This window comes from Mustela lutreola, chromosome 4 (genome assembly GCF_030435805.1).
Source record: "Mustela lutreola isolate mMusLut2 chromosome 4, mMusLut2.pri, whole genome shotgun sequence".
In the NCBI taxonomy this organism is placed as follows: domain Eukaryota; kingdom Metazoa; phylum Chordata; class Mammalia; order Carnivora; family Mustelidae; genus Mustela; species Mustela lutreola.
This window is the reverse complement of record NC_081293.1, coordinates 182,905,523-182,918,815: the sequence shown is the minus strand read 5'-3', so window position 1 is coordinate 182,918,815 and position 13,293 is coordinate 182,905,523. Positions and strand designations below refer to the sequence as shown.

The following is a 13,293-nucleotide window of genomic DNA, read 5'->3' as shown; positions in this document are numbered from 1 at the left end:
TTCAGCTGCAATTGGAAGGGCTTGATGTTCCTTTCTGCTCCGTACCATGTCAGCTGTGGTCCGGAGTTAAGACTCCTATGCTGTTATATGTAATGGCAACATTCAGTGGTTTATAAGCCCATTTACTCTGCAGCCGAATCTGATAGTAAAAGCCCCTACCTGCTCTGAGTCCACATAATCACACGGCAGTTTCATTGAACGCGTCCCTTTTTACAAACCACTTTTCCCTCTTTCGGAGATCCTTCTTATCCTGAAGGTTTCTGAGCTTACTAATGATTCTGTGACACAGCATTCTCGTTTCTTTATAGAACTTGGTCTTCTGGAAACTTGTTTTTGTTACGGATGGTCTTTTAGACTTGATGCATGTTTACATTCTCTTGTGTCTTCCATGAACATGTAGTGGCTAAAGCGAGTCTTCATTTCAGAGAAGATAAAGCTACTGCTTTGAGAACTCTGAACCCCTAACAGTTCATTTCACTTTTGATTCTGCATTTATTTAATGTTTCTTCTGTGCTGGATATGGTGATGGCTGTTCTTTCTTTAAGTGGGGGAACCAGTTTCGTGTTGAAATCTCATGTGGCTTTGTACCTTTGAATGTTGTAAGTTATAATGGAAGCATTATATGCCTCTTCTCAGGAATGATACATAAAATATTTAACATCAGGTCCAGGGCTGTCATTACCCAGGCAGGACAGATATTAAACAAGTAGTACCCGTTCGTGTTAAATGAATGTCCTTTCTGCCTGAACTGAACATCGGGCACATGGATTCAAAATCCAAGGTTGTCTAGGCATTGATTCCGTTTGTGTAAGGAGAGGGGGAAGATGATAGAACTGCCATACCTGTTTTATGCTTCTGACACTTAGTTCAAAAATAAAGAACTAAGGTTCCCAGTGTCCTCCCTCACTGGGGTATGATGCATTACATGTATGTGAGCTGTTCTGCGTTACACCTGTGCAGTGCAACCCTGCCAGTGTGAGCCAGACTCCAGCTCGATTCTGTAATACAAACAGACGTTTATTGAAGAAAACTTTATTAACAGGCAGGTACGGAATAATTCCTATAACCCATTCAGTAAACTTCTGTGATGCTCCAATTGTCTATTCTTTTAAGTGTTTATTTGTATGTATGTTTGTTTTTCAAGAAGAGGGTTACTTGGGGTAAACAAGGCTGCCTATAGCCGGCCTCAGACAGCCAACAATCCCTTTCCACCAGGAGTTTCACTGGGGGCAGTCTTGGCAATGCCTGGACACATTTTTGGTTGTCATAGCTCAGGGTTGGGGCGGTACGGTTGTCATCACAGAGGCTGGCTTTGCCCCTCAGCATTCTGCAGGGCAGAGGGCGACTCTCCACAACACAGAATGGTCTTGTCCCAAAGGTCAGTAGTACCAAAGGTGAGACCCTCTGTCCTGGACCAGTGTCTGGATAGAAGCCTGTTAGGTGATCAAGCCAGAGGTTACCATCCCTAGAGTTAGAGCTGTAAGCTTTGTGGTCATAACCTCGAGTAGTCTCAAAACAGTTTACCTAGCAGATGCAGGAGTATCTTTACGGTAGCTGACCTTTCTATCTTTCTCAGTTTTCATTTTACTAACTAGAAGGAACCTGTATCTAACATCTATCATGCTAGTTAATGAACCATTTTCACTAATAAAATCTCATTTCCAACAGCCATTGTGCTTAGTAGCAAAACATCATTATTGATCAAGGCACGCCCGGGTGACACCCTTGGAGTAGCCCCCCTCTACGTTTTTAGCTTCCAGTTTTGAGCTTCCGGTGAAAGCACTTGCTGGTGGCGCGCACATTATGTGTCTTCGAGGGCCATGGTGGCAGCACCTATTCAGAGCATAACCTAAGGAACATGGACACATAATGTCACACTGTGTATTTTGAACTAAATCACAGATTCTGTGACAGATGGGCTCCCCAGAAGTTGTGTCTAGACTCTTTACCTCAGTGTACTTTTTTTCATTTGGGCTGGCATGCCCCGAGTGTTTCCGCTGTGGAAGCCACAGACCGAGGTTGAGTCAGAGATCCATAGAGAGGAGTAAATCGCTTTTCCTGTCTCAGAGTTTACAGGTGAGAGAGGGGCTGTGGGTAGATAAACAGGTATGATACAAGGCAAAGTCAAAGTCAGGTGCCACATGGGGTGCCTGGCTGACTCAGTGGAGCGTGCAACTCTTGATCTCAGGGTTGTGAGTTTGAGCCCTGCGTTGGGTTGTAGAGATTACTTAAAAATAAAATCTTTAAAAAAACAAAAAAGGAGGTTACCATAAGAGACCTATTCAAAAGTTTTATTAGGTACAGAAGTAGAAGAGGCAGCAGGGTTATTACTTGGCAATAGCTACATGAAGGAAGTAATATTACAAAAGGGTTTTAGACCATGGGTAGGGGCTGGGGTGGTTCAGTGTGTGGTCACATGGTGGATTAGCAGAGTAGGAATGGGTCTCCCAACTCCCTATCAGGTGGAGTTTCTACTATCTGTCATAGTGATAGTAAGTTCCAAATTAAACTAGAAAGCTGGAGAAGTGAATGTGCCATTAAAAAATTATTTTTCCTCTCTAAAGCTGTAGAAGAAAGCTTACAAAACCATTTTTTTATTTCATCTAGCACTTAATTTTACTTCTTTTGTCAAATACCTGTGTTCTTCTTAAATGTTAGGAGAGAATTTGTGGAAAAATTTAAAGCAAAGTAATACTAGGTTGCTTTCTTTCTAAATTTATGTACTTAATGTCCTCTCTTCACTCATTGTTTGCTTTACTTTTTAGTAAAAAGTAAAGAAAATAAATAGAAATGCCCCCAAGTGATAGAGGACATACTCAACAGGCTGTTTCTAGTATGTCATCAGCGTGAAGGAAGGTGAAATGAAGAAGAGTGTTCCCGAAGCTCTTCTTGGGAAGGAATGGACTGATCAAGTCCTGGAGGCTTGGGTGGGAGTTCCAGATTTAGGAAGTTTGTTGCTAAGTCTTCGTCTAATATTCAGCTTATGCCAGGCCTCACCGTGTTTGCGCATGTAAGCATAGTTTCACATTTAAAATCTTTTTTTTTTTTTTAAGATTTTTATTTATTTATTTGACAGAGACCACAAATAGGCAGACAGAGAGAGAGAGGAAGGGAAGCAGGTTCCCTGGTGAGCAGAGAGCCCAATGTGGGACTCGATCCCAGGACCCTGGGATCATGACCTGAGCCGAAGACAGAGGCTTTAACCCACTGAGCCACCCAGGCATCCCGTAGTTTCACATTTGAAGCTAGAGTTTGCTCGTACCTTGTGCCTCTTAAGTCGTCCCTGAACGGTGTGCTACAGTGGATAATAGGATGGGCATCATTTACATTCACCTAGATGACGGTCACCTAATGTGGCTCGGAAAACAGTGCTTTTAAGTATGATTCTTTGCTTACTAATGTCACTTGATAAAGGCTCAGTGAACCCTGTGTAATTTCTCATTTATAACAGAAGTCTAGTATTGAGCTGATTGAATACATGGCTACTTTATTTTGTTATGGCTAATTGGTATTCACAGTGATCATGTTCTCCAGCTTCTGAATAGATTATTACCCTACAAGTTTATGACTCAGCCCCACTGGAGCCCTCAGTTCTCTGTTTTATGTCAGCATATACTTTTCTTAGGTTCCTATATATTTTGTGTTCTGTGTAGTTCTGAAGAGAAATAAAGCGCTTTTCCCTGGTCTTATTTGCTTATGTGAGTTTAACATAGAGATTGATCTTTGCTGCAGATTATCCGTATCATTGTGAAGGACTAAATCTCTCTCCATCCATTATGTGTGTGTTTCAGGTTTGTTATAAGATTTAGAATGATAGGAAATACCATTATAGGGATTTCCTATTTAGGTTGATTTGTAGTTGTTGCCTTTTCTCAACCCTAGTAATCTCCGGTGTCATAGTATCCTCCCATGGAAAACTGAGCAGGTACCTGCTTTGTTTTCTCCCTTGAGCTATTCACATTGAACACTGGCATTTCAAGGAACTTTGTCATTTAAAATGTGCAAGCTTTCCAAGTAGCCCAGAATCTTTTCTTAACATGCCTTGTACTTGATGTCCAAGGTAACAGTACAACCTCTGAGCTAGGTGATTGTGATGTCACGGGATTCTCCAGGCCATGTACCTTGTGCCACACCTCAGTCTTCAGAAGCAACTGGGCCTAAGAAGGCTGAGCTGCTATGCCAAGAAGCTTTCGCTATGAAGAGTTACCTAGGAATGTATGTGGGAAGGTAAAGTTCCTACCAGCACAATATGTCGTGTCCATAATCCCGGTTTTTACTTCTGTTGACCTTATTATATATTCTTTGTCATAAGTGCCTTCAAATCCTTTCTGCAAAGAAGTAAGTCTTAAGGAAGTTAAAACAGGGGCACTTCATTTGGAATCTAGCTACCAACACGGAGTTAAAACATTGAAATATTTCTGTGTTGGGTTTCTTACAGAAAACTGGATTTCCTTGTTTTCTTTATGTCCTTTTTGCATATGGGGTGCTCTAGTTTTCCATAATGATCCACTTAAGTTCTGTCATGTTTTCAAGCCCAATCATGTTATCCCAAAGCTAACAGGATCTGAAAACTAATCAGTGCACATTTCTTGCAGCAGGATGAATAGTAAACAAGAGATGAGGGGAAATTTCTTATATTCATTTTTTCCCCCTAAGAAATGGTTCTATAAGAATAAGTAATGTTGTAATCCTCTGTTTTTGTCCATTTACAACAATGTTCTCCCTGTTAGAGAGGTCTTCGTAGAAGTTTTATTTCCTTGCACTTGGTTTACTGCTTTTTCATGAGTTGAGTGTGACTCTCCATCCTTGGCAGCTATTAGCTTAGTCAATGTATTCCAGGCTTATTTAAGTTTCAGGATTCATATTGTGTGACTTTCCCTCCCAGCATCACATTAACTGTTTCAAAGCAATGTGCGGTTCAGGTGCTGTGGCTATGTTTCTTGCTTTGTTATTCTCCCCAGTGGACCTCAGACTATTGATTCTGTTGGCTGTCTAGGGAAAGATTTGTGATGTTAGCCAGTAGCTTGGTGGTTTAGGGTCGTTGGAGGTAGTTCCTTTATGGTGTGCACACCTGACCTTTTCACACGTTGCTTTAAGTTTTTTCAAAGATTACATCTTTGACAAGTGAATGAGGATATCACTATATATCCTTTATTTATGTTGCTCCTCAAAATTAAATTTTTTGGTGCATGTCGTCCTCAGTAGGCTCGAGCAATATGTTTGTAGTATTGAGTTCTTGAGTGTTTTCTAAAGGACCATAATAGAATACATACTACTTTTTCTTCGCATTTTAAAAAATGTCTCACTGTGCACTATATGTGAACAAAAGGAACATTTAGTGCAAGTGTTTTAAGAACTGAAATGTGGGTAATGCCATACTTGGAGAGAATCAAATGCTGGTACATTAAGGATTTTGTACGTAAGGTCATTTCCATGCTATACATTATTGTTCAAGTTGTTAAAACAATTTGGTTGTTAATATAATTGCTAAATACCTCACTCTCTGAGCTTCTATCTCCTATTATGTTTCCATCTCATCATCAGGGATGCATGTATGTGATAATGTTTTAAGAAATATTTTTCTGATTACAGAAGTTGTAATTCGTTCTAGAAAATTTAGAAAGTATAGTAGTCCAAGTAAGAAAAAGTATCCCACTATGCGTATCATATCCACTGTTAACATCTTGGCATAATAGGTAACGCTTTTCTAAATCTGTATAACAAGGTGCACTCAACTCTCCCTGTTCCTTCCTTAACCCAAATTAGGAATTTCCTGTACATACTATTTTATGACCTGTTCCCCCCACCGCCAAATAAAATTTTGACTTAAAAAATTACTCTACTAGAACATTATTTTTTTTAATGGCTCTAAATGTTTGGCATTATGTTTGGACTGTAATCTTTATAATCAATATCCTATTGGACCAAATCTTATTTATACAAACTTCTATTGTTCCCACTTGTTTGTTGCTTTAAGTAACATTTTTTAATATTTTCATAGATCTAAACCCTTGTGTGCTTTTCTTAATATTTCCTAGGGTTAAATGCCTAGAATACAATTGGCCAAGTGATAAGCAGATTAAGAATAACAAAGATATATGTACAAGTTCATCCATATATTTATATGTAGTTATTTTCGTGAATTTTAGTGTACTTAATTTGAATACATTTTATTTACATAGTTAAATTCATTCTTTGTGATACATAGTTCTATGAGTTTTGACAAATGCACGCAGTGGTGTAACCACCACCATCGTCAACAAGCAGACTAGTTCTCTTACCTCAGAAAATTCCCTCCTGTGTCCTTTGACTACAAAGTATTTGTGTGTGTGTGTGTGTGTGTGTGTGTGTGTGTTTTAATTTGGAAAATATAAAGAAGCAGGAATAACTAAAAATCACCCATAAACCTACCATTCTACTATAACTTTTGTTGACATTTTGTTGAGTATCCTTCTGGTTTTTTCTTTCCCTACAAAGAACGAGATTGTACTGTCCTTTTTGTTTATAATCTGTTCCTTTTTTAACTTAGTATATTTTGAGGATATTTTTATTTAACCATTAAATTCGTTTTTATTTTGGTATCTTTGCAATTCTAAACAACCCTATCTTGAACATTTTTATTATATTGTCATAATTACTTAAGAAAAGTCCTAAAAATAGAGTATAGATCTCAGTGAATATGTACATTTTAAAAATATTACATTTTGTCAAATTCATTTAAAAAGTGGTTATACCAAATTACATCCAGTATGTTAGAATGTATATTTGCTGTACTCTGACGTTATTATTTTTCTGTATCCGTGCCATTATTATTACTATTTTATATTATTGTCAGTTCAGTAGATGAATAATGGTATTTCATTGTCATTCTTGGGTTTCTCTTAGGGTTGGCTTTTTTTCCCCATGTGTTTATTATTTGTATTTTTGTGTGTGAATTACCAGTGTATGTCATTTGTGTATTTTTCTTTTGGCTTTTTTAGGGGAGGGGTAGAGGGCTCTTTTAAAGTGTTCTGTATTTTAGTAACTTTAACTCTCACAGTTGCCCATTGTGATTTCTTTTCCTCTTTTTGTCATTTGCTTTTTCATTTGGTCTAATGATTTCTTTAAAAAAAATCTTTAATGGAATTTTTCTTAAATAAATTCTTTTACATTTCCTTTATTTCTGTTTTGGGTGTTTATGTGTTCAGTTTAAAAATCTCCTTTCTCTGTAGATCATATAGTCATGCTTATTTTCTTCACACTTAGCTTTTTAAAAAATCCTTTCCCTGTTTACTTTTTCTTTTATATTCCTGGTAGGCTAGTCAGGTCTTTACTATGTTGTACCAAGGAGCCATAGATTATTTTTATAATCTTAATGTATCTTTTTAAATGTATTCACATGCTTTCAAGCAGCATGAGCTTTTCATTGAAATCTTCTATTCAAATTGTAGCAGCACAGTGTCATTTAACTGTGTCTTAAGTTAAGCAAGTTCTCTGATTTTTTTTTTTCCCTATTGCCTTCTTTGGTTTGCATCTTAGATATCATCTCTCAGATTTCTTTGCGACATTAGGAAAAAAAATACTACTTCTGTTGTTAAATAACTGTTGTTTGTTTTTAACATGCTGCAGGACATTGAAGACAAAGTAAGTAGCAAAGCAATGACCTATAAATGTGCCAAGTGGGGACACTTAACTAAGCAGATAGTGGAAGTCCCCCTCACACAAGGTTGAGCCATATGACCCTTGATCACCCTGCAAAAACATGGGGTACATGGCAGAAGGGTGGGAATGCCAACATACACACTTGCTGAGTGTCTTAAGATTTCTCATCAAGTGTGTATTCAACATTTACTGAAGCCAAAATGTTTTAAAAACTTTTCTAACTTGGGGTGAGAGTGGGAGGTCTGTTCTCAGAGATAAGGATCACTTCAATGTAATGATGAAGATACAAACAACAATTTGAAAAATACATTTTTTATTAACCTTGAAAAATATCCATAAGGAACTATCCTTGTCATTATTTTTCATGTATCAAAATAATTGTACTACCTTTTTAATTTTGAAAAAAAATCTTAGAAATGGGATGACTGAGTTTTATAATGAACTATTTTTATTTCTTACTATTAATTTTTAATTATTGAAAAAACACTTACAGTGGTTTTTGCTCCTTGCTCCAAAGACTACTGCTTCATAAAAAAGAAAATAGACTAATACATGGACTTAGGTGCAGGTTTCAATGGGTTTAAGGGTTCTCAAACATAAGATTTATATAGGAAATGTCATATAGGCATTTTTGTTGTCCATAAAAATGAAAAAAGATTAATAGCCATGTGGTTTACGCTTGGAATAAATCTGTTTTATTGTATAAAATATTAATCCTTGAAATTACTCTTCAAAAGAAGTTAAATAAAACTGTCTGTGTTGTATTCTGACACTTTCTGACAAAGTAGGGCACAGCTGTCACAGTAAAAAAAAAAAAGCACAATGCAGACTCCTTCTTTACATTTAAATACAGCAATCATCATCTTATTAATATTGTTCTATGGTAGAGACCTAATAGATTGCAAAAATCTTCGGCTTTGTGTACTTATTTCTAATGCAATTTATACTTGACTTTTGCTTTGCTGTTGCTGCTTTTTCTTGATATAGTATATTCTTCATTTCTTTTTTTAGGCTAAGCAGCTGGAAGAGAAAGATCGAGTGATAAAGAAGCAGGATGCATTCTACAAAGAACAGCTGGCTAGACTGGAGGAGAGGGTATGACTATTTCTTGTCATTGATTCTCTTCTAGAACCACATCTGCAACTTTCCCATAGAGTTATTTAAGCATCGATAATTAGAACTATAGCTGCTTCTCCTAGTTGAAAGGAAGTGAAGAAGCCAGGCAGGCAGGTAGATCATTCTCACAGGGGATGTCATTCCTTCTTTGGTTGTTTCAGGGTGTGGTCTCGTTATTGGGTCAAGGAGGCGTTTATGGCTCTGCCCCTCCCCCAGGTATTTTTCCATAAACGTTTAGAAACTGCGCTGCCCCCAGGTCAGACAGTAGAGTGCTGCTCTTGCCTCTCCCTAACGTTGATGACACTTGAACAGGTTTGTAGAAATGGACGTGTTTTAGGGGCTATGTTGTCTTGCGTAATCACAGTTTCACTGCATCTATGGCCAAACAGTGGGCAGGAGTTGAACAGTAGGACTGAGGAAGAGGAGTTAGGAGGAGGAGTTGAGGCAGTACCCGTGGGAGGCCCTAGAGTTTGACAGAGATTCTAAGGCAGGGATTAAGGCTAAAGCAGGAGGAGACTGTGGGTTTCAGAATGGGAGTTTGAGCCACCTCATCAGTGCCCCTGACCAGTAACAGATTTGTCCAGAATCATTTCACACTGGGGCCATACAAAGCTGGGTCTTTCTTCCCTTGGATGGAAACCTCTAAAATTTGGTTTGTTTAGAGTAAGATAATAAGTTTCCTAAGAAAGTAGATAAAATAAGAAATAGAGTATTAAGTCCCATTCAGTACAGTTATTTACACAATATGCTCACCCGTGTCTGTGTGTCACTGGTATGTGTGCTGCTTGCATGCAGGGATCATTTCTTCCTTCGTCGAAGGAAGAAAGCCCCTAATATACGTCAGGCCCCGGGCTAGTGCCAGAGACGTGCTAATGAGGAAAATGAATGAAACTTTTGTCCTCTGGGAGCTGAAGTGTATGTAGTGGACAGCAGGTTGCCATAAAGCCAAGAAAAAGGAGTCCCAGGGCCTTGGAGTGTAGGTGTGGGGTCTGGTAGAGAGGAAGGGCCCGTCTGATAGACAGTGTTTGGGAAAAGGTCTGCAGTAATGGGAAGCCAGCCAGCACCAGAGCCCCACAGCAGGGCTCTGTGTTAGCATGTTAGAACGGCTAAAGGGTTTGTGAGTGTGGGGAAGGGCTTGCTGGCTGTTGTCTGAAGCAAGAGAGACCTAGTAAGAGGTAATGGCGGTAATTCAGAAAAGGGTTACTGATAGCTTGGGCCTGGCTGCTAGCCATGGAAGGAATGAAGCGTGGGGTTGGATGTTTCAAAGACAGAGCTGATCAGGTTTGTTGATGGTTTTGAACATGAGTGGGAGAACTCAAGGATATCTAGATCTATGGCTTCTGTACCTAGAAGGATGGATTTTCCATGGGGAAGACTATTCAGATACGGATCTGGATACGAGTGGTGGAGAAAATCAGGAATTTGATTTTAAATACTTCAAGTTTGGGATATTTGTTAAGACATCCAGGTAGAGGGGCGCCTGTGTGGCTCAGTTGGTTGAGCAACTGCCTTCGGCTCAGGTCATGATCCCGGACTTCCAGGATCGAGTCCCACATCGGGCTCCCAGCTCCTTGGGGAGTCTGCTTCTCCCTCTGACCTTCTCCCTTCTCAGGTTCTCTCTCACTCATTCTCCCTCAAATAAATAAATAAAATCTTTAAAAAAAAAAAAAAAAAGGCATCCAGGTAGAGATGATAAATAAGCAGAGAGTGGAATGGCTTATGGCAAGAGTAAGCAGATTTTTCTGTCAAGGGCCAGATAGGAGTTACTTTGGACTTTGCTGCCCATGTATGGTTTCTGTCACGGCTACTCTGCTTTCAGCACAACTGCTCAGCTCTGCCATTGTGGTGTGACAGCAGCCACAACCAGTGTGTCAGTGAACAAGTGTGACTGCATTCCAGTTTATGGACACTGAAGCTTGAATTTCATGTGATTTCTGTATGTCATGAGATACTCCTCTTTTGATTCCTATCCTGCCGCCACTCCCCACCCCCCTTTAAAAACCTGAAACCACTCTTAGGGCCTTCGAGAGCAGGCTGGATTTGACTCGGGAGTTCTAGTCTGCAGAACCCTCGTTTAGAGCACAGCCTCTGACTTGGGTTGAAGGCGCTGGACGGACATTCACCTGCTGAGTTTTTGTAGCCTGTTACTTCAGATTTCAGCTTCTTCAGCTGTAAAATGAAGATAGAATCGTACTTACCTCACAGATTTGTTAAAGGACTCATTTTCTTAAAGCACCTGCAGTAGTGTCCCACACAGAGTAACCACTCAGTCAACTCTTAGTCTACCTCAACCCTTCCAGAACGCTGTACCTGAATAAATGTCAGCTGAATAAAATGAACAACTGATCATTTTTTGAGGGGATTTACCCAGCACCTGTTCTGTCCCCACCCAGTGGCCATTTTCTTTGCCATCAGGCATTACCGCGCTAGGTACCTTTTGGATTTGTCATTGATCACTGTCGGGTACGAGAAAAGACAATGAAAAATACTCATCTGTTTCTCATAAATCCACTAATCTGATGGTGGTAATTCAGTGATTAATGTGAAATACTGAGAGGATTCACTCTTGGCAGAAGAAGCCAATCTGTTGAGCAGCTAGCTGTTGTTTTTGGCCTCAAGTTAGCACAAGGGTTGGTGGATCAGATGGAGTCATGGTGATGATGTCAAGTCATTGCAATTGGCATCTTTTTATGTAGGTGAAATATATATTTTTTCCTTTTTGAAGATACGACTGGAAAGTAGTTATTTAGGAATTTTAACTGAAAACTGAGCAGTACCAGTGAGCTTGGAAAAATCCTACGGTGGAAGAATCAGCGTACTATTTGTTACTACCTAATAACTGCAGGCTGGACTAGAAGTCAGGAGGCATGGTGCTCTCATCCGTTATTTGACAAGTCACCTGATCTCTTCTGGTCTCTGCTTCTTTATCTATGAAGTGCGGGTAATACTCCATTCCTTGCTCACGTTTATGAGTTTTTGGGGGGACCAGATAAGACGAGGTATATAAAAGCTCTTTGAAAACTGGAAAATGCTTAACAAAAGCTGTTGCCATTAAAGAATATCTGCTTACTTTCCATTGTGTACAAAACACTAAGAATCGTGAAATTACTTTAGTATTGCTCAACTTCCTGCTGTCTTCTCTCCATTTCTGTAAAATCATGTTTGTTTATTACTGCCATTCCTGAAGTAGCTACATTAATTTCCTTCAATTGGATTTCTTCCAGGAATATGTGAGAGATGTAGGTGTTCAGTGATAAAGCATTTTGCAGGCTTAATGCAGAAGATTGCAAAAAGAGTTCCCCTTGTATTGTGATGACTGTGAAAAGTGCAGTTTCTCACCATTTCTATTAGGAATTCTACATACAATTCATGTTAGAAGATATAAAAAGTGCTGAATCCAATAGTGCATGATGTAAAAAAAAAAAAAAAAAGATTATAATATTATGATAACTTGTAGAATCACCTAATGTGTACTATAAGAAATTGAAGTTGCCTATGGTTTAATAGTGGTTTAAGTACATGTCTTTATTTAAACCAAATGAAACAATGAAGCCATAAACCAGACACCAGATGGTGTATCATTATTGGAGAGGGAACATTGACAGAATCTCACAGAATCATTCCAAAAGTGATCCCCATCAACTAGATCAACACCGTCATTATGTACACGATCACTTTTAGATGACTCATAGTCTTATTACTTGAACTGATCATTTTCATTGACTTGATACGAATTTCTTTTGAGACTGTGAACCCAAGTCGCCCGAGCACATGGAGCACATTTGGTTCTGTAGCACAGCGCGGCTTGCCTCTTTGATCTATTTCAATACATTCCATCAATTAGGTAATTCCTATGTGTGAATGGAGCTTTCTCTCGCATGTGTTCATACTGGTTAGTTAACGTGTCTGAGAGGACTTTCTCCTGTCACCCCCTTATGAGGAGGAATAAGTATGATTTAACTGGACACCAGTTCACCCTTCTTAGGACCAGTATTCCAAAAGCAGTGACTCTTGACTGAGAAAGAAAGTCAAAGCCATTTGAAAAGTTTTTCAAGTCCTTATTTCATTGCAAAGGTTGCCGGCTTTATCAAGTGACATTGACATAGATGTGAAGTGAATTTCTGTATTTTAATTACATATCATGAGGCCACAGTGAGATGTGTGGCCTAACTGAAAGAGACTTGAGTATTAACTCCTGGTTGTTGATGTAAGAGACTTGGAGGATATTAATTCCTGATTGGTGATTTGATGAGAGGAAGCCAAGAGCAGCCTTCAGAGACAAGGTTCTTAAATGTTTTTGGGAAGCTTTCCACAAATCTCTAAGGGAGTGCTCTACAGTGTTTTATATACCTCTCTTTGTGGTGCCACATCTATGATCATTGTGATTTGTTCTCTGTGTTTATCGCATAAATTCTTTGAGGGTAAATGTCATTTTCTCATCTCTGTATTTACCCTGACTCACAGAGGAGTTAAGTGAATTAATCCTAGATTTACTAAACTTAATACCATAAAATTGTGTCTTAAGTAGTTAATGTA

The 13,293-nt window shown here is 38.9% G+C and overlaps 1 protein-coding gene across 3 annotated transcripts in view; it reads left to right on the top strand.

The window, feature by feature from the left end:
- Nucleotides 1-13,293, top strand: part of CHCHD3 (coiled-coil-helix-coiled-coil-helix domain containing 3) — a 276,805-nt gene that overhangs the window by 171,702 nt on the left and 91,810 nt on the right. For 2 of the 3 annotated variants that reach the window (XM_059171889.1, XM_059171888.1), the window contains exons 5-6: nucleotides 7,609-7,623; nucleotides 8,653-8,736. In XM_059171889.1, the coding sequence (XP_059027872.1) occupies nucleotides 7,609-7,623; nucleotides 8,653-8,736 (99 nt within the window). The remainder of the gene's footprint in view (nucleotides 1-7,608; nucleotides 7,624-8,652; nucleotides 8,737-13,293) is intronic. The other variant, XM_059171890.1, reaches the window with a different exon arrangement.